At 37.1% G+C, this 22,518-nt stretch overlaps 1 protein-coding gene across 13 annotated transcripts in view; it reads right to left on the bottom strand.

Moving 5' to 3' along the window:
• Positions 1-22,518, bottom strand: part of FKBP5 (FKBP prolyl isomerase 5) — a 102,307-nt gene that overhangs the window by 47,094 nt on the left and 32,695 nt on the right. For 7 of the 13 annotated variants that reach the window (XM_079934469.1, XM_079934467.1, XM_079934459.1 and 4 more), the window contains 2 exons: positions 13,803-13,928; positions 6,353-6,497 (listed from right to left, as the gene is read on the bottom strand). In XM_079934469.1, the coding sequence (XP_079790595.1) occupies positions 6,353-6,497; positions 13,803-13,907 (250 nt within the window). In that variant the 5' untranslated portion in view covers positions 13,908-13,928. Of the gene's footprint in view, positions 1-6,352; positions 6,498-13,802; positions 13,932-18,549; positions 21,513-22,518 lie in introns of those variants that run through there. The other 6 variants (XM_079934468.1, XM_079934461.1, XM_079934462.1 and 3 more) reach the window with 4 other exon arrangements.

Here is a 22,518-nt window from a genome sequence, read left to right as displayed (position 1 = left end):
TATATTTATGGTGGAGCAAGAGTATCAATAGAAATTTAAAGGGAACACATGGTTAAACCACAACCCACAAGCAGCTGGCTGCATGGTTACCCATTACTGGTAAGTGTATTTTACTACTTGTAAAATGTTGTCAAGGCCTAAAATATGTGAAAAAAAATACACTTCAAATAAAAATAAAACTTTAAAAATAGGAATTAGGCCCACAATACCAAGCATGTTATAGCAATAATTTTGCTTTTGATAAACCTCATTAACTACATCATTCCTGTAAGAAAAATGTCTGGTGTACAGCAGGCACTCAGTAAATTCTGCTGGACCAGCAACTACTTTGTTTCTATACCTAGTGTTTAGGCTAGTTTTAAACCTTAAGATCTAACATAACTTGAAAGACACTGCCTGGCTTTGAATCCTGGCTCTGCCACTTTACCGTATTAACTTTGGGCTAATTACTTAATCTCCCTCTGTACCTTAGTTTCCTCATAGGTGAACAAAAAAACCAAAGCAAACCAAAACTAAAATGGTCATAGTAGGTACCTAAAACATTTTTAAAAAATTGGTAAAGTGGACTTCATCAAAATTAAAAACTTTTGTTCTTTGAAAGATCAATTAAGAAAATGAAAAGGCAAGCTAGAGACTGGGAGAACATACTTGCAAAATACACATCTGATTAAGTGCTTGTCTTGTTGAGTACAGCTCAAAAAGATTGTTGGTTTTTTTTTAATGGGCAAAAGATTTGAACAGATACTTCACAAAAGAAAATATACAAATGTCCACTAAGCACAAGAAAAGATACCCTCAATGTGACTAGTTACCAGGGAAATGCAACTGAAAACCAAAATGAGATACCATTTCACACCCATTAAAATGGCTAAAGTTAAAAAGACTGATAGTACTAATGGTTGACAAGCATGTGAAAAACAAACTCTCAAACACTGCTGGTGAGAATGCAAAATGGTACAGCCACTTTGAAAAAACAGTATGGTATTAACTTATAAAGTTAAACATATGTTTTACCATATGATCAACAAGTCCACTCCCAGGTATTTACCCCAAAATAAATTTACCCAACATAGCCACACAAAGACAGGTATATGAATGTTCATTACATTATTCATAATAGCCCCCATATGGAAACAACCCCAATGTCCGATTTTTTGAATGGATGAACAAATTGTGGTGTTTCCATACTTGTAAAATGCTACTTGGCAATTCAACATGCATGAATCTCAAAATCGTTATGCTAAGTGAAAGAAGTCAAATGCCAAAGATGACATATGATTCCATTTATATGAACTTTTGGAAAAGGCAAAACTATAGTAACATAAGTCAGATTAGTGATTCCATGGCCCCGGGTCCATAAGAAAACTTTTTAGGGTGAGGAAACTGTTCTATATTTTGACTGTGGTGGTGGTTACACAACTATTACCCAAATTCATCAAGCTATATACCCTTTAAAAGGGTTAAGTTTTATTATATGTAAATAGTACCTCAATAAAAAACTCAGTCTTATACACAGATGTTACTATGACTGTCACCTAAACTATACTAAATAAATTGTACAAAAAAATCTATAAAGTAATAATAGGATTGGTGTGAGGATTAAATGAGATAATGCATTAAGCCCTTTGCCTGGCACTATAAGTACTTAAAAAGTATTAGCCATTAGTCTTTCAACATATACTTTCTCTCTTTTACTCCAATATGCTAATGACTGCTAAATTAAAAGATGTTTTTACCAATAATCATGGGTCATCATGCATCTAATAAGGTAAGATTAACGTTAAAGGCAGATCACTGATATTTACTTCATTATGGTTTAATCTCAATAGTAAGAGAGAAGTATAGGTATGTGAAAAATGCAAAATGACTGGTTTGTTTCTCTTCTCAAATCTGGGGGAAGAATATAAGAGAGAGGATTTTTATCTTCATAATTCCCAACCATGTTAGTCATATACGAAGAGCACGAAAAACCACTTCACTGCAGTAGCCTTTTATCAGAAATCACCAGACCTTTATAGGGGTAGATGGGGAAGGGGTGAAGCTTTAGTGTCCTTGGATTTACTTATAAGAACAGAGGTAGATACAATTCTTTCAGCCCCCAAACCCATCCCTTCACAATTTTAGTGATAACATATTTGCTGCAGACAGGGAAAGGGAAAGAACAGAACCCCTGTTGTGGAAGTATACTTGAAAATCCTGAGTCATTCTTATTTCAACTTCTTTTAAGATGGGTTATGGACACAGTTCTAGGAATTCAGAACATATAACAAAGATTTAGTTAAGAAAATCCAGTGAGGGAAACCATCATCATTCTAATATCTGTAACATATTCTGTAGTGGTGATAACCAATTGTCTTAGATTGATCCAGTTGTTGTTTTTCCAGACTTCCTGGGGCTAAAAAAGATGGTTAAGCATTCAAAAGGTCTGTATGCAGGCATAGTAAATAGGAGTGAGGACCCAAACTGCTGTAACACAGCTCTTGCCACTCTATTGTAAAGCCAGCCAATAATCCCAGTACTGTAACAACAACAGTAATAAAAGATTTGAGTGCTTACTATGTATTAGGCTGAGTGCTAAGCAACAGTGTATACTATATCTTATTTAATCCTCAACATATAATTGTATATACTATTATTATCATCACTTTACATATGAGGGAAGTGAAGCACAGAGTATCAAAGATGGTACGAAAAGAACAACAGACACATACAAACAATGTGTAGGTATACCTCAAATTTATACTTATGGTACGTGTATTTTTAATGCAATTTTTATAGATAAGTTCTTATGATTCTATTTTATTTTATTATTATTATTTTTTTTGCGGTACGCAGGCCTCTCACTGCTGTGGCCTCTCCCGTTGTGGAGCACAGGCTCCGGACGCGCAGGCCCAGCGGCCATGGCTCACAGGCCCAGCCGCTCCGCGGCATGTGGGATCCTCCCGGACCGGGGCACGAACCCACGTGCCCTGCATTGGCAGGCAGACTCTCAACCACTGCGCCACCAGGGAAGCCCTATGATTCTATTTTAAATACTGAAGTCTCAACAGAACCCCAAAATCAGTGTGACTTTCCACTGAAATATTTCTATTTATTCCCTTGGGAGAGGTACAATATAAGGGATCAAGAGAGTTCAATGTACAATATTTGTGCTACAGTTATTTATATTATTTTTCTTCATTATGTTATGAAGTAGCTACTGCCATAACATATAGGTATAAAACTATAAACTGCCTAACCAATGTTTGTTTTATAGGCAACTGAACCCATTATGTTATAGAAGTTTTACCAGAGGGATATTGTTCTAGTCTCATATTTCTAATTATCATCTTAAGGGGGCCTCTAAAGGTTCTGTAATTGTGTTGGGTTTAGTCCTTTACAGTTTTTGTTCCTGTACTCTTTGCAGAATATACAAGAATGGAATCTTAGACTCAGGATTAATCTCAAAGCTCTTCTACAGATGCTTCCTTTTTGTAAGAGCAGGGAAGGTTAGGTGGCTTACTCATGTTAACATACCACAGGAAAGAACAAAGACAGGAACCCTGGCTTCCCAACACCCAGCTGGATGCTCTCCCCCTGAGACAACACTATCTCTAGATAGGTGTGCCACAGGTACCAAGTCAACTGGAAGTTGCCTCTTTTCTCTCTGCTCAAAATTCTAGGAAAGATGAAAGACTCATTCACCATTGCATGTTTTACTGAGAAAATCTGGGTAGAGAAGCAATTCTAAGTCTACTTGCAAAGATAACTGCTGAGAGGAGACCTATTATCTTAAACCTACCAACTTCTTCAAGACAGAAATTCAAAGGCGGGGGGCAGTGGGAACAAAGAGGTCTGATGAGGCCATTTACTCTTAGGTCATCTAAATTAAATAATGATGCCACAGCCATGCTGGTAGCCCTGGAAATTCACATCCTTACATCAACAAAAATGAAAAAAAGTTGTTAATCGTCATCCTTATCTGCTATGTTAAGAAAAAAAAATCTGTATTTGATTTTGATTGCTATCTTATTGAACACAAGATTAATCTCACATGAGCCATTAACTCACTGAGGACCCAAAGGAGAAGGGAGCAGTGGCACAGCCAGCACTAGAGCTTGGAGAGAGTACAGCTGTACAGGAAGCAGAAATCACCATGACATACAAATGCCTGTGGGTACCAGGGAAGGCAGAGAGGCAGAAAGAGTTTAACTCCTTAGCTACTTGCTGTTTCCTGTCCCACATCCTTGCTTAGCGAGCAACTCGACTAAGGTGTAGAGTCAGAAAAAGAAAGGAATTATTCAACACTGAGCCATGGTGGTGAATGAGGGGGATCGCCCCTTTTCTCCTACACTTGATCTGGGAACAAACTAGAAGTCTGCTATATCTGTGGCAGATAAGAATAAAATGACTCTGTAATTCAGCCACTAACTTCCAACAAGCCACATGGTCCACAAAGTTCAATTTGATGTATGGGCTATTATTCTTCTTCCAAGATTAAAAACAATAAGAATACTAAATTAACTGAAGACATTTAAAAGCATTTGTAAAGAAATTAGTAAAAAATCACATTTAAGATTTTAAAACAGTGGTTCTCAACTTTTTTCCCTCAGGACCCCTTTATATCTTAAAAATTGAAGACCCTAAGTCCTTTTGTTTGTATGCTGTATCTATTGATATTTACCGTATTTAAAAAATTTTTTAACAGTTATTTACCAGTTCATTTAAAATAACAATAACCTCATATGTTAACATAAATTATTTTTATGGAAAATAACTATATTTCCCAAAAGAAAAAAATTTGTGAGAAGAGAGACGTTGTTTTATCACTTTACAAATGTAAAATGTGTCTGACTTAATAAAAGACAACCAGATTCTCATACCTACTGTTGCAATGTCTGGCTGAAGTATATGGAAAAAATCCAAACCCGCACATATAATTAGAAAAGATAGGAGTTTTTTAATAGCCTTTTCAGATAATGATGAATCTAATCTGATACTACATCAAAACTGGACAAGTGGTAGTTTCATAAAGGTTAGTTGCAATGTGGAATCTGAAACCGTTATCAATGAACTTTTCATATTATGTTATGTTAAAATCCATTGGTCTAGCTTACACATCAAATGGACCTTTTACTCATGCATAATTTTATAACGTCTTGCATTGGTCATTGGGAAAATATTGTTCACTGAGTCACACAATCTTCCAAATGTTAACACATTTCATTTCATGATATTTTAAAAATCACATTCATTAATACTCATTGATCTCAACAGAAGTCTTTTAAGTTTTGGGAAGCTGTCAAGCTCTGAGTAGCAGATACAAATTTTCCGAAACTGTAATTTTCACTTGAAAACTCAATGGCAACAAATACTGTCAGTTGTTGTCCTTGAAGTGACAGGCTCACTTCATTCATTTGCGAGAAAATATCTGCCAAATAGGGAAAAATCAAGTCTGAATAATCATAGTTTGCCCTTTCAAATAAAAATGGTGCTTCGGGCTTCCCTGGTGGCGCAGTGGTTGAGAGTCTGCCTGCCGATGCAGGGGACACGGGTTCACGTCCTGGTCCGGGAAGATCCCACATGCCACGGAGTGGCTAGACCCGTGAGCCATGGCCGCTGAGCCTGCGTGTCCAGAGCCTGTGCTCCGCAACAGGAGAGGCCACAACAGTGAGAGGCCTGCGTACCTCAAAAAAAAAAAAAAGAAAAATGCTGCTTTATGGAAAAAATGCAGCTAGTTCAGCTCTCGACTAAAACAAGTACACAAGTGCTTTCCCTTGAGATAGCCACTGTAGTTGGGGATGCAGAAGTGCTTTATGTGTGCTCTCCCATCTGTCACAAAATATCAAAACAATGTGAAACTCAAGGATTAGGATTTAATAAAATTAATATGTTTTACACCTTATCAAGGACATTCTTAAGTGATACTGGCCTTCTTTTATTTTTCTTATTTGAACAGTGAGTGAGGGCATACTAATGGTATAGTTTGGTGCCATTGCCTAGATTTGTGCTAAGGCTCCAGCAAATATTCACCATTGCAGCTTGGTACCATCGGTGCAAATGTCAACACAGTAAAATAAATAAATAAATAAATAAATAAATAAATAAATAAACATCTTAGTATTATTATGAAAATAATTTTGACACTATGGACCCCCTAAAAGTATCTCAGGGACCCCACAGGGATCCACGGACCACACTTTGAGAACTACTGCTCCAAAATATCTTTATTTTTGGCAAGGATAGGATCCATGAGAACTACTGCTCCAAAATATCTTTACTTTTGGCAAGGATAGGATCCACCAGCTCCCATATAATATAAATAGCAATAAATCTAAGCAAAACACAACTCAAAAAAAAAATACCCTCTTACCTTTGCCAAGACTAAAGACAAATGGTTCGTTTCGATCATGACTGGAATCAAACTTCTTTCCATTTGACAATTTTCCTTTGTAATGGACATAAACTTTGTCTCCAATCATCGGGGTTTCCTCACTATTCCCCACTCTTTTGACAATCTAGAAAAGACAAATGTCAAGAAAAATGAGGTTAAACATTTTATTTCTAATCAGAGAATAAAGAGGTCACACAGTCCCTTCCACATCACTCAGGCACATTTGCAAACAACTGTCTGTCCTTTCTAAAGGCTTCCCTCCCAGTTCTCTCAATGATCCTCACTGTTACAAAATTATCCTGTACTACTCTAAATCTTTAATGCTATATTTAATTGTATTGTTAATCACACTATTCTCTCAAAATAATTAATCAATAGATCTTATTTCACTGGTTTAATGCCCCATCTTTTGACACTGAAATCTTTCAAAACACAGAGTTAGTCCATGTACAAACTGAATTAGACCAAAAAGATTAGTGGACTTTCAAAAACATTCAAAAAGAAGTCTGAAGCAAAGTTTCAAAGGTGAGATTTTTATTTCTCTCCTTTGCTAAAAACATTATCTTTTGACTAGATTCCACTAGTCTAGTTTAATTTCAAAAAGCCCAATTTCCTGATATAAAGGTTATACTTCCTACTATTTGAAGAATATTCAAAGTGTAAAAAAAACAGTACCACTGCACAGTTTGATATGATACTGAATAACTTGTGTTCTAGTAAAGGAAATGCCAAAAAGCTCCAAGTTGAAAAACATTTAACTATCATAAAATCCAGTATATTTATTTTGTTCTTGGCAGAGCAAGCCACTAATGCAGTTGGTCAGTTCTGGGAAAAGAAAATCAAATCCAGGCATGTGGTGTATAATTTATTCTGTCAATCACTTATGCCAAATTAATCATTTCTATTAGATAACAGAGGATGGTAGCTAATGTCCAATAAACATCATTTTTGGGGAAGGGTCTGAATTTTTATCTGAAGAATTCAATTATTTGCTCCTAAATTCTTTTTTGAGATGCATCCTCCTTGCCCCACCCTCATATCACCACATAAACACTGTGAACTTAGATTCTATAACTTTCTTAGCTCAAAAGCCTAGACATTCTAAAGGAAAAAAAATGATTACTGCAACTTCATCAAAAAAAGTGTTTGGGGGCTTCCCTGGTGGCACAGTGGTTGAGAGTCCGCCTGCTGATGCAGGGGACACGGGTTCGTGCCCCTGTCCGGGAAGATCCCACATGCCGCAGAGCAGCTAGGCCCGTGAGCCCTGGCCGCTGAGCCTGCGCGTCCAGAGCCTGTGCTCCGCAACGGCAGAGGCCACAACAGTGAGAGGCCCGCATACCGCAAAAAATAATAATAATAAAAAATAAAATTAAAAAAAAAAGTGTTTGAACTAATCAATGAATTCAGTAAAGTTGCAGGATTACAAAATCAATATACAGAAATCAGTTGTGTTTCTACACACTAACAAAATATCTGAAAAAGAAATAGAGAAAACAATCCCGGAAATGTACACCAAAACCACAATGAGATATCACCTCACACCTGTCAGAATGGCTGTCATCAAAAAGACAAGAAATAAAAAGTGCTGGTGAGGATGTGGAGAAAAGGGAACCCTCTTGCACTGTTGGTGGGAATGTAAATTGATGCAGCCACTACGGAGAACAGTATGGAGGTTCCTCAAAAGATTAAAAGTAGAACTACCATATGATCCAACAATTCCACTTGTGGGTATTTATACAAAGAAAGGAAAACACTAACTGAAAAAGATATATGCACCCTCGCCATGTTCACTGCAGCATTACTTACATTAGCCAAGATATGGAAACAACCTGTGTTCATCAATAAGTGAATGGATAAATAAAATATATATATTTGTATATGTTTTATATATATATATATGTATACACACACACACACAAAATGGATGATTATTTAGCCATAAAAAAGAATGAAACCGGGATTTCCCTGGTGGCGCAGTGGTTAAGAATCTGCCTGCCAATGCAGGGGTCACGGGTTCGAGCCCTGGTCCAGGAAGATCCCACATGCCGCGGAGCAACAAAGCCCATGCACCACAACTACTGAGCCTGCGCTCTAGAGGCCGAGAGGCACAACTACTGAGCCCGTGCACCTAGAGCCCATGCTCTGCAACAAGAGAAGCCACAACAATGAGAAGCCCACGCACCACAATGAAGAGTAGCCCCAGAGAAAGCAGCAGCAAAGACTCAGTGCAGCCAAATAAATAAATAAATAAACTTATTTTAAAAATAGGAGTGAAATCTTGCCATTTGTAACAACATGGATGGACCTTGAGGGAATTATGCTAAGTGAAAATAGGTCAGACAGAGAAAGACAAATACCGCATGATCTCACTTATATATGGAATCTTAAAAAGAAAGAAAGACAGAAAGTAAAGAAAAAACAACTAAATTTATAGATACAAAGAACAGAAACAGATTGGTGGTTGCCAGAGGTCAGAGTTTGAGGGGAGGGTGGGAGAAATGGGTAAAGGGAGTCAAAAGGTACAAACCTTCAGTTACAGAGTAAGTCATGGATGTAATGTACAGCATGATGCGATAGTTAATAATATTGTATTGCATATTTGAAAGCTGATAAGAGAATAGATCTAAAAAGTTCTCATCACAAAAAAAATTTTTTAAACTATGTACGGTGACAGACATTAAATAGACTTATTGTGGTGATTATTTCATAATACATACAAATGTCAAATCATTATATTGTACACCTGAAACTAATAAAATGTTATATGTCAATTATACCTCAATAAAAAATCCCATTCACAATATCATCAAAAACTATAAAATAGTTAGAAATAAATTTAACCAAGGAGGTGGAAGATCTATACACTGAAAACTATAAGATTCTGATGAAAGAAACTGAAGAAGACACATATAAATGGAAAGGTGTCCTATGATCATGGATCAGAAGAATTAAAAATGTTAAAATGTCCATACTACTGAAAAGCATCTATAGATTCAATCCAAGACATATCAAAATTTCCCATAGTACTTTTCACAGAAATAGAAAAAAAAAAAAGCTGAAATTCGTACAGACCCATAAGAGACCCCAAATAGTCAAAGCAATCCTGAGAAAGAACAAAACTGGAAGCATCACATTTCCTGATTTCAAACTATATTAAAAGCTATAGTGATAAAAACAGAATGGTACTGACATAAAAACAGGCACAAAGACCAATGGAACAGAATCGAGAACCCAGAAATAAACCGTAGCATATACAGTCAACTAATATTTGACAAGGAAGCCAAGAAGGCTCAATGAGGAACAGATAATCTCTGCAGTAAAAGATGTAGGGAAAACTGGATAACCCTATGAAGAATAAAATTGGACCCCTATCTTACACCACTCACAAAAATTAACTCAAAATCAATGAAAGACTTAAATATAAGATATGAAACTATAAGACATCTAAAGGAAAACAAGGGGAAAATCTCCTTGACATTAATCTTGGCAATAATTTTTTGGATATGACACCAAAAGTACAAGCAACAAAAATAAATAAGTGGAACATCAAACTAAAAAGCTTCTGTGGGCTTCTCTGGTGGCACAGTGGATAAGAATCCGCCTGCCAATGCAGGGGACACAGGTTCAAGCCCTGGTCCGGGAAGATCCCACATGCTACAGAGCAACTAAGCCCGTGCGCCACAACTACTGAACCTGTGCTCTAGAGCCCGTGAGCCACAACTACTGAAGTCCACGTGCCTAGATCCCATGCTCCACAACAAGAGAAGCCACTGCAATGAGAAGCCTGTGCACTGCAATGAAGAGTTGCCCCTGCTCACTGCAACTAGAGAAAGCCTGCATGTAGCAACAAAGACCCAACGCAGCCAAAAATAAATAATAAAATAAATTGGGCTTCCCTGGTGACGCAGTGGTTGAGAGTCCGCCTGCCAATGCAGGGGACATGGGTTCGTGCCCCGGTCCGGGAAGATCCCACATGCCGCGGAGCACCTGGGCCTGTGAGCCATGGCCGCTGAGCCTGCGCGTCCAGAGCCTGTGCTCCGCAACGGGAGAGGCCACAACAGTGAGAGGCCCGCATACCGCAAAAAAATAATAAAATAATAAAATAAATGTATATATATATTTTAAAAAAGCTTCTGCACAGCAAAAGAAACAATCACCAAAATGAAAAGGCAATCTATGGAATGGGAGAAAATATCTGCAAACCATGTTATTTGATACTGAAAATATACAAGGAACTCATGGCTATAATCAAAAAATCAAGAAATAACAAGTGTTGATGAGGATGTGGAGAAAAAGTAAACCCTGTACACTGTTGGTAGGGATATAAACTGGGACAGCCACTATGGAAAACAGTATGACGTTTCCTCAAAAAATTAAAACTAGAACTACCATATGATCCAGCAATTCCATTTCTGGGTATAAATCCAAAGGAAATGAAATCACTATCTCAAAGAAATAATGGATAAAGATGTGGTATATATATATTATATAATATTTTATATATATATATATAATAGAATATTATTCAGATAAATAAAGACAGATAAATACTGTGTGATATCACTTATATGTGGAATCTGAAAAAGCTGAACTCACAGAAACAGACAGTCAAATGATGGTTGCCAGGGGCTAGGGGAAAATGGGGAGATGTTGGTCAGAGTACAAACTTCCAAGTTATAAGATGAATAAATTCTTGGGATCTAATGTACAGCATGGTGACTATAATTAACAACACTGTATCATATACTTGAGAGCTGCTAAGAGAATAGATCTTAAATGTTCTTACCACAAAAAAGAAATAATTATCTGAGGTGATGAAGGGGTTAACTAACCCTACTGCAGTAATCATTTCAAAACATTTAAGTGTATCATATCATATATAAAATTTCTTTTTGGAGCTTACATTTTTAAAATGAATTGAGACTAGATTGTATCCTTAAGACAGTTCCAGATTTAGGCACTAAACTCGTCTTGTTGGGGAAACCGGAAGTGATATCACAGTATCACTTGCTGATGTGAACAGCTCTGACTCCATGGTAGACATTCATCCCATATGCCCAGTTACTTGGTTATAGTGCTAGAAAGGCAGATTCCCTCCAGGAGAGGGAGGGAATCATATCATGATACACATATCATGTGTATCATATCATCACACTGTATACCTTAAACTTACATAGTGTTATATTTCAAATATATCTCAATACAGCTGGGAAAAAATAATTACAGTTTAAAAAATTATATTAAGTGCTAGTAAAAAAAAAAAAAAGGAGAATCATTACTGCCCTTCTAGTACTCAAGGGTAAAAAACGTTTCAAAAAAGTTAATCTAGGGCTTCCCTGGTGGCGCAGTAGTTGGGAGTCCGCCTGCCAATGCAGAGGACACGGGTTCGTGCCCCGGTCCAGGAAGATCCCACATGCCGCGGAGCGGCTGGGCCCGTGAGCCATGGCCGCTGAGCCTGCACGTCCGGAGCCTGTGCTCCGCAACGGGAGAGGCCACAACAGTGAGAGGCCCGCGTACCGCAAAAAAAAAAAAAAAAAAAGTTAATCTAAAAGAAATCACACGATATTCTAGAAGTGCTCGTGTTCATGAACTGCATGCAGTATTTAGGAGCCTGAGCCTCCCCTGGAGGGAATCTGCATTTCTAGGACTATAACCAAGTAACTGGGCATATGGGATGAATGGCTACCACGGAGTCAGAGCTGTTCACATCAGCAAGTGATACTCTGGTATCACTTCCGGTTTCCCCAACAAGATGAGTTTAGTGCCTAAATCTGGAGCTGTCTTAAGGATACAATCTAGTCTCAATTCATTTTAAAAATGTAAGCTCCAAAAAGAAATTTTATCTTCCTGGGTTAGTTTCTCACTTCCCAGATCTGCCTTGGTCTTTTAAAAAATATATACAGTAACAGTTAATAAGAGAGATTATTACAATCATGGCACTGTGCTAAATGCTTTATGTAATCTCAATAATTCTATGAGGTAGGCAGTATTATTACTCTAAGTTTACAAATGAGGAAACTTCATCACAGATAGGTTACTAAATTGCTCTAGGTGATAGAGTTAAAAGACCTATTTAATCTTAACCAAAAGCCATGGTGAAACATGAGGCTTTAGACAGTGATAAACCATAAGATTTAAAGGGTTTATAATCTCTAAATGTTTCCTACAAGCCTAAAAATCTTATTAGATTTACTCCCTAGAACAAAGCAGGGCCTCAGGCAAGTTGGGGGCCATGCTGTCTGTACCAGTGCTCTGAAAAGATGAAAGAGAAGAACTTAAACAGAGGTAGGGAGATGCTGCAGATAGCCCACAGAATTTCCACTGTCTTGAGAGGCATTCTGGAGTATGGGATGAGTAATTCACAGAGCTACAAGGTTGAAAAGCCCTCTGAATGAAGATATCATAATATACATCTTATGCTATAGATAGCATAAAGCCCTTATTCTACAGGTTCAAGTCTTCAAATTTTGGCTTGGCATACAGCAAGCTAATAGTAAAACATGTATATTTGGAAGAAATTCAGGCGCAGAAAAAAGCTTTCACATAAGCAAGATTAGCCAAAACAAACTAAAAAAATTCTCATTTGCTACTGATAACACAAGGAGATATTAAAACTCAGCTTAGTGGTAATATTTAGAATGTTTAAGATAATCTTTTCAGCAAAAAAAAAATTAATTATACAAAACTTGAACACATAACAACAGTGTAGGAGAAAAAAGAACTTAGTATGACTAAAACCATTTAACCTCTCTTTATTATACGAAATAATAACACATACATATCTTCCATACATAAACGGAAGAATCAAAAAGGACTCTGTCTCACAAAACCACTGTGAGATTAAAAACAATGTAAAAATGATTAATTACAGAATGAAAAAAGTGTTTTTAAGGAGGAAAGCTAATTCAAAAGTGAGATATATTCTCTGATGAAACCTCAAAAAAATACCTTCACTGCACACAGGAATTCTATTTGTATGTAAAAAACCAATCCTTTTGAACTCTGCAAGTTAGCTTTTCTTTTTCTTTTAAAAAAGTCTTTTGAATTGTCATTAGCTAGCTTTAATATACTTAAATATTATATTAAAATAATCACCCATTTATACACTCTGAGAATAGAGAGACACAGCCTTTTGGAGTCAGACGTAACTTGGACCTAAACCCCAGATCTGCATTTACTAAGATATATGATTTGGGGCAAGTTAATTTACCTAGCTGGCCCTCAGTTTTACCATCTATAATCTGGGATTAAAAATAAACCTCCAGTTATGAAGACAAAATGGGAATTTAACTGCAGTGTTTTGTACTTAGTAAGCCTCAATAAACATTATCTATCTCCACCTCCAACCAAAAAAACAAAAAAAGATTTTTATTAACAATCTTTCCAGATAGCAAATTTCCCTAAATGTCATTCATCCTTGTGGCCTCACCTTTAATACTCCTCTATCTTTTTTGGAGGTAATATCCTCTCCCTGTTCAGCAACAGCTGCTGCGGGGCTTTCTCCATTGTTCTTGGCAGCTTCATCAGTAGTCATTGTCTTTTATAAGTAGACAACCTGCTGAGAAGAAACATATTTTAGCTAGGAAAAGTATCACTTCTTTATGCATCTTAAATGCCCCTAGGAACTGAGCTTTAGCTGACCCAAGATTTACTAAGGGCCAATAAGGTTAAACACTGAAAAGGAAAATAAAAACATTTGCTATGAGCATGTATTGATGTCATGAGGCATGTAAATGAAACATCATCCAACTCCTCAATTTCCCATCCAGCTCTGATCCCAAATTAGAGAGCAGAACAAGTCAGGTTTGATAGTGATTATATTCCTTAGCATGATTACACATTGAGAAGTAGTCCTTTCAGAACTTTGAAAACGTCCTTTTCCTACAGCCATATTCTTGACAGAGAATTAAGAACTTATCAGGTGATCTGATAAAAGAAATGACAATATATCACAGTGAAAAACAGGATAGGCTTTCAAAACGACAGACCCTAGTCTGAGTCCTAGCTCCAGCAATATCTGTTTGACATTTGCAAACTTAAAGTCACTGAGCCTCAGTTTCACATCTGTAAAATGGATGGAGTTTTTGTTCATAGGGTTACTGTGAGGCATTAATGAGATAACAAATGTTAAGAGATTAGCACAAAGTCTTTTATAGAGCCACATTTTTCATTTCCTGCTCAGAAGTTCCTTTGGAATGAGGTTCTTCCCTACCATGGCATTCCAGGCCCTCCACAACATGATCCTTACCTATCTTTCAGGTCTAGCTTCCACTACTTTCTTTCATGCAGCTCATGCTCTAGCCAAACCAGACCAATTCTTCTCCCATAACAAGTCCCGTGCTTTCCCATCTCCATGCTCTTGGTCACTCTTTTTTAAAATTCCCACTCTTGGGCTTCCCTGGTGGCACAGTGGATAAGAATCCGCCTGCCAATGCAGGGGACATATGTTCCAGCCCTGGTCCGGGAAGATCCCACATGCCGCAGAGCAACTATGCCCATGCGCCACAACTACTGAGTCTGTGCTCTAGAGCCTGCGAGCCACAACTACTGAAGCCCACGCGCCTAGAGCCCGTGCTCCGCAACAAGAGAAGCCACCGCAGTGAGAAGCCCGTGCACCTCAATGAAGAGTAGCCCCAGTTGGCGCAACTAGAGAAAGCCCTCATGCAGCAATGAAGACCCAACACAGCCAAAAATAAATAAAAATTAAAAAAATTAAAGAAAAATAAAATCCCCATTTTTCCCACTCAAATGCTACCTCCATCTTACCAAACTTGACCTTCTATTTTATAGTTGTCTGCCCTTTTCTGTACTCCTTAGCTCTCCCCTTGATTTGTTGTCTATAATACATTCGGTAAGACAACACACTTGTTGTATTTAAAAGATCCTTGAGAGCAGGGCCATGCTTTGTCCATATTTAGATTCCTTAGAATGCCTCTACCTTTTAGACTGGAATGACAGAAAGGTCAAGGAATCTGGAGCTCCTTACAAGCTGTTTAATGTGCTTACTTTAACTTCTCTAAGCTTTTTTCCCTACCTGTGTAATTAGAATAAAAATAATATCTACTTTCACAGAGTGATCTTCTGGATTAAATGGTATAATGTATATGTTAAAAGTATACTATTCCAATGTTAACTCTTATTATTATCATCAGTCACCTAAATGACAGATACTTCATGCAAGGCAAATACCAACAGGCTAATCAACAAGACAAAACAAAACACACCTTGCTGGCTGCTGCCATGATGAATTCCATACTGCTCTCCTGGTTGAGCAGGGGAAGACAAGAATTAATCACTTCTACAGCTATTCAGTATTAGGCTAATAATGGACATAAGGCTCCCTAAGTCACCTGTGGGACCCTCTTGCCTACACAGTTAAAAAGTGCTATTTTACACTTGTGAAAAATGTCTTACTGATACAACTGATAATTAGACAACTAAATATAGTTGATACAGTGTTTTAAATCATTTCCAATTGACCTAAATTTACTTCAGTGTCAACAAAGACACAAATCAAATTTTGCTGTGACCCCAAATCTTCAAAGAGAACACCAAAAACCAGGGGCTTAGCCCTTTGCTTTATTTTCTAGTACACTTTATGCCAAACACAAAAGATCCAAATGCTTGGCTCAGGATAAGGGAAAGGCCAGAACAAAGCGTTCTCAAACAAACAACAACAAAAATTAACTACCTACTTGTTGTGTGATGCTGGGCAAGATAATTAGGGAAATCAGATGAACAGGGTTTGTTCCCTAATTCCAGTAACCTACCACTTATAAAACACTCTCTGATGCATAGAAATTTGCAGGAGCCACCTCAAAAACAGAGGGAAAAGATCTTTTAAACACTCTGGAGGTGTTGGACCGTATCCCTGGAAAAATACATACACACAGAAAAAATTTCCTGCTGCTTTACAGGTACATAGACATCCATCAGTAATCCCCTGGGGAAACCCTGGAGTAAATCAATAAACAAATTAAAACCACCAAATGAAAGGTTATTAGGGAACAGGACAGTTACACAGTCTCAAAACATGAACCTACAGATTACTTATTATTAAAAAAGGAAAAAGAGCTTTCCAGTGGAGTGATCTGACAAACCTCCCCCTTCACACAAGTGATCTGCATTATGACCAAACTCTGCATCTTCTATATTAACACAAACCAGTATCAGTGTGCCTCCTGATGTGATGTAATGGGAAGCATACATGTGGTATTCCTACCAAAAACATTTAACCTGAAACTAATCAAGAAGAAAAGACAAAATTAGGTTGCAGAACATTCTACAACTGGCCTAGACTCCTCAAAATGTTAATGTTATGAAAGACAAAAAAAAAGTTAAAAAAAAAGAAAAGGGGCCTGTTCTGGTTTAAAAAAGACTAAAGAGACACAGCCACCAAATGCAGTGTGTGATCCTTGGCTGGATCCTGGATTAGGGGGAATAAAAATTTATAAAAGCACATTTTTGTGAGAATTAGGAAAATTTGGAAAAACAGACCATATATTACCTTATTATTACTGTATAATGTTAGCCTTCTGGAGTGTGATATAGCATTGTGGTTTTATACAGAATAATATCCTCATTCTTAGGAGACACATGCTGAAGTATTTAGGGGTGAGGTGCCATGATGTCTGCCACTTACTTTCAAATCACTTGAGAGAGAGCATGTGTGAGCACAAATATCACCAAAAGCTAAAAACAGAGCATTCAGAGAGCATGACTACAACACATCCAAAGGCAATGCCTTTCTTCTGAATGTTTGTCATTTGTAGATCAGCTAAACTTTTAAATGAAAATACTGTCAATCAAAAAACATTTTCTTTTGTTCTAACCTTCCCCTTTGGAAACAATGGCTTGCTAAAATTTAAATAAATAGGGAACTTGTATAAGTTGATTTGCAAGCTTTATAAATCTCATTTGATAAAGGAATTTGCTCTTCATTTTTGGTTCTAACACTTGAAGGGATACAAATAATCTTTGTAATCTCAGAAGGATTCTGACTAGTATGGAGTCCATGTGAAAAGAGGTAGCATGAATTAAATTAATTAAAACACAAAGATAAAAACAACACTAAAACTTTGTTGAACTTTCAAAGGCAGATAAATCTGGAAGAAGAAAGAAATAAACTGAACATTCCAAGTACTTCCCCTTAATTCCAGTTATACCATTTGGGGTATAGATTTTTGTAAGCAAACAAAACAAATAAAGAAAAACTTCTTCCTTGATCTAATGTTACATGAAAAAAAGGCTGTAAGAACAGATAATTCCTAAAAACCTGTAAGACACACTAAGAAAATTTCACTTTTTTCATAAGAGAGCCTTTTCTTCGTTCCCCTACCCTAGGTTTATTCTGGATTTAAAATCACTCTGTAGCTATGGATATTAATCTATGATAAAGCTCACTGTCCTGAACTGTCCAAAGGGGAAAATTGCTGCCCAGAGCCTCAGAGAGGGAACACACAGTTCGTTCTGTTATGGACATGCCAGATAAGCATGCACTCTCCAAAGTGCTGGTCAGCAAACACCTGAGACATCACAGAAAAATGAGACTAAGCTTAAAATTTCATCAACAGTGTACTGAAAACTTCAGTTAACATAACTAAATTGTCATATTCCCCCAAATGAGAAATCATTTTAAAGGTTTATCCACTAATTAACCATGTATATTACCTACTGTTGTAGTTGTTCTCTTTGTTAAAATATAGATATCTTGTATCACAGATTATCCTACTGTCTAACAGAAGAGTTTTCAGAAAGAAGACAAGAAAGCATATAGGAACTGGCTACTTTGTTAGAAACACAGAAAATTACAAAATTACAGCAGCACTCTTTCTAAGTACCATAGATGTCTGGGCCATAAAGGCTTTCAGTCTCCTAAAACTAAAACACAAAAGAAAGAGAGAAAACACAAGGAAAGGCTTGTAACTGAATGCAGTATAAGTGCATCCTAATTTTGAAAATATTCATGTAAGGACTAACTGGGAAGCCCTCATTTACTTTCAACCCCAGGCCTCTATCAAACATTCAAGTCCAGTAACACAGGAGTGTCAGGAGTAGTTATCTATTTGTAGGCAAGACACACACAAAAGAGAGATATACATGCATGCAGAGGAAACGAGATCAAATATAAAGACAGACTATATGTCTATATGAAACTGCACACTGTATTTATTCACCTACTTTCCCCCAGTTAATTTGCTTCCTCCATACCGGGGTGCGGAATGGGGAGACGATGAACAATGCTCTTATATATGCTCATACATTTACGTTTTCTCCTTTAAAAAAGAAACCTGCAAGAAGATATACAAAGAGCCAATAAGCATGTGAAAAGATGTTCAACATCCTTATTCAAAAGGGAAATGCAAGTCAAAATCACAATGAGATACCACTTCACACTCATGAGGATGGCTATTATCAAAAAAGGAAAAATGACAAGTGTTGGTGAAGATGTAGAGAAATCAGAACCCTCATGCACTGCTGGCAGTAATGTAAAATGGTGCAGCCTCTGTGAAAAGGTTTGGTGGTTCCTCAAAGTATTAAACACAGAATCACCATATGATCCAGCTATTCCACTCCTAGGTATGTACCCCAAAGAAGCAAAAACAGAGACTCAAACAGATACAGTAGCAGTAGTCACAAAAGCCAAAAGGTGGAAAAACTCCAAGTGTCCATAAACAAAATATGGTATGTGTGCAATATGTATTATGTTATTATTGAAACGAATATTATTCCATAAAAAGGAATGAAATTCTGATACATGCTAAACATGGATGAACTGGAAAACATTATGTTAAGTGAAATAAGCAAGACACAAAAGGACAAATATTGTATGATTCTACTTATATGAGGTACTTAGAATAGGCAAATTTATAGAGACAGGGACTTCCCTGGTGGCGCAGTGGATAAGACTCCACACTCCCAATGCAGGGGGCCCGGGTTCGATCCCTGGTCAGGGAACTAGATCTCACATGCATGCCACCACTAAGAGTTTGCATGCCACAACTAAGGAGCCCACCTGCCGCAACTAACACCCTGCACAACCAGTCAACCAACCAAATAAATAAATAAATATTTTAAAAAAAATTATAGACACAGAAAGTAGAATAGAGATTACCAGGGGCTGAGGGGAGCAGAGAATAGAGTGGTTGTTTAATGGATATAGAGTGTCTTTTGGGGAAGATGAAAAAGTTCTGGAGAAGAGTGGTGATAACTGCACAACAATGTGAATGTACTTAATGCCACTGCACTGTACATTTAACCATGGTTCTCTCTTTAGCTCTCCTACCTTCCCCTTAATTGAGGATACCTTCTGTATTTCCAATGCAATCCCAAAGTGCTGAGTCGAGCCTCCAGAAGTGATTATTGTATCAGTTCTTCAGGGACCAAAGACTCTGGGATGTCCAATCATGAAGACTGGAGAGGAAAGAGAATCCTAAATGGAGCTACCCCTTGATTGCTACAAAGTATTTCCTCCTTTATTATCTCTCTCAGATACATACAATGCTTTGGTAAACTCACTTTCCTTCTCAGTAATTAGTGAAGAAAAGCAAAGTTAATAGACCAAATTTACCATTACTCCTGCCACTAACCCTGTTTACTTGGATGAATTACTGTTCTTAAATAAGTAGGAGGCAAAGAGTTATATTAGCATTAAAACAAAACAAAAAAAGGTCTAGAAAATATTAAACCATCCAAATGCCAAGGGCCGAAAGACTAAGGGATCAACTTCCCCCACGATGGCAATGGAGTGACAGAAAAATCTGCAAAGCTCTGAGCTTGAAAACAAGAAAAGGTGTATCACTGAACTAGAACACAGATGAGATCAGCCAGGAGAGAACAAAGAAGAGCAAATTGCCTTCTGAACACCGACTGTAAGAACAGCTCTTCCAAAGGGAGCCTGGTCAGCATCACAAAGAGCAGAGAAATTAAGTAGAGCCCCACCTGGGGGACAGAGCAGACACTGTGTTCAGATCAGTTAGGCCAGGTAGGTTTCCCTCCCTCCCGAATGCACAAGGTGGCTCCCATTTTTTTCTATGAACATGTAAGAATTTTCTTTACTCTTGGGGTTCGGATGTATCACCAGAATATACGTGTCATTAATCTTCTTTCCTTCATTCCTGCAGGGGCCTTAATTAACATCCTGGTCCTTAAATGCTGAAGACAAGTCTTTGAGGATCTCAGGAAAGTTCCTACTAATATTTCTTTTCCTTCACTGTCTGTCCTCTGCTTCTAGAAGTCTTATTAGACAGACTTTGGGCATCTTGGTTCTATCCTTCAGGTCTCCTAAACATGTTTCTGGGATAAATATTAGAATTACCTGAGGGAGACGCAAGAGGGAGGGGATATAGGGATATACGTATGCATATAGCTGATTCACTTTGTTATACAGCAGAAACTAACACAACATTGTAAAGCAATTATACTCTAATAAAGATGTTTAAAAAACAAAACAATAAAGTACAGCAAAGAACCAAGGGAAAAAAAAAAAAAAAGAATTACCTGAGAAGCTTTAAAAAGCCACTGATGCCTGGACCCACTCCCAGAGAGTCTGGATTTAACTGGTCTGTGGTCAGGACATCAGTGTTTTTAAAAAGCATCTCAGATGATTCTAATATACACACAGGGTCCAGAAACCACCTCAATTCCATCTTTGCCTTTTTGCTCTATATTCTAAGAGATCTCCTTTGATGGAATTTCTAGATCACCATTTGGTTGTCAGCTATGCCCACTGTGTCATTTAATTTGTTCAAAGGATTTTTAAAAATATTTATTTCTATATACTCTCTTATTATCTGATTGCTCATTTTTTCTTAGCATGTCTTTACTTTATGGATGCAATTACCTTTCAAATATTTCTGAAGATTCTACTTACAATAAAATGGGACATCTCCTATGAATAAGTGTTTGGCTAAAAAGTTTTTAAGGAAAATAAAATGCTGATTTTACGTATCCCCTAGCATCTCCCAAAGGCACTGGGCAGTGGTAAAGGTTGAGAAGTTAAGAAATGGAAAGGAGAGAAAGGTAGCATACTGTGAATGTAAAGTATAAGGGGAATGTATAAGATGCAAAATGTGAGAATTTTGAGACTTTTACTAGGCTTACAAAGGGAAACAGTAAAATGCTTTGGTGGAAAAGGGAGTGGAGAGCAAAGGTTTAAGAACAAGAAAGAACTTGACAAGTTTAAATACACAGGGAAAGAGTCACAGGGAAACAAAAAAAGTAATGATTCAAGAGTAGGAAGAACAAAGGCATAGATTTGTTCATCAATTAAACATTTATAGATTGCTTATTTTTTTGAATTTTATTTTACTTTTTTATACAGCAGGTTCTTATTAGTTATCCGTTTTATACATATTAGTGTATACATGTCAATCCCAATCTCCCAATTCATCCCACCGCCACCGCCCCCCCTGCCACTTAAGTTACAGCTAAATTAATATGGCTAAATAAAAGTATTCTAAAGCTCTTCCTCAAGAGGAATGTTTAAATAAAAATTATCAAATTCATACTATAAAAATATTATGCTGTCTTTGAAAAGGATGAGGTATATCTAAAGAGAATCACTGAGCTAAGAGTCTAAACACCAAAAACATCAAAACAACTAAACTGAGAAAGGATTTTGTAGATGCCCATCCACTAAAAAAGAATACCATTGTAATAAATGAAATGTATTGTTACAATGCATAGTGCCCAGTGATGATTTGGTTCTCCCGGCTGTAAACAAAACCAACATCACTTGAGGATGTTCCAAAGGGATAATACATGTGGTACAGACAATGTGGTATATCATAATTGCTTGCAGGAACCAACCACGTTTCCCAGTTATTTATAGATTTTGGTGTGTAGAATCATTTTTTAGAGCACTGGCTTACAATTATGCAAATATTACGTATTACATGCCAAAATGTCTTTTTCATCACTGTTCTTCCTTAGAGTTAAGACAACTAAACTTTGGAAATATTAATACGGAACAGGCAAGATCTTATCTATTCCAGATAAGCAAGCTTCTAATAATGACATGAAAGTTGGAACAACATCCAACATGGACTATTAAGCGAATGGCAAGCTGCAGAACAATTTGTAGTATGATCCTATTTTTAGGAAGAAAATGGTGTATATTTACTTATATATACAAGAAAAATATA

Source organism: Stenella coeruleoalba (assembly GCF_951394435.1).
Source record: "Stenella coeruleoalba genome assembly, chromosome: 10".
Classification (NCBI taxonomy): Eukaryota; Metazoa; Chordata; class Mammalia; order Artiodactyla; family Delphinidae; genus Stenella; species Stenella coeruleoalba.
This window is presented reverse-complemented; position numbering and strand designations above follow the sequence as displayed.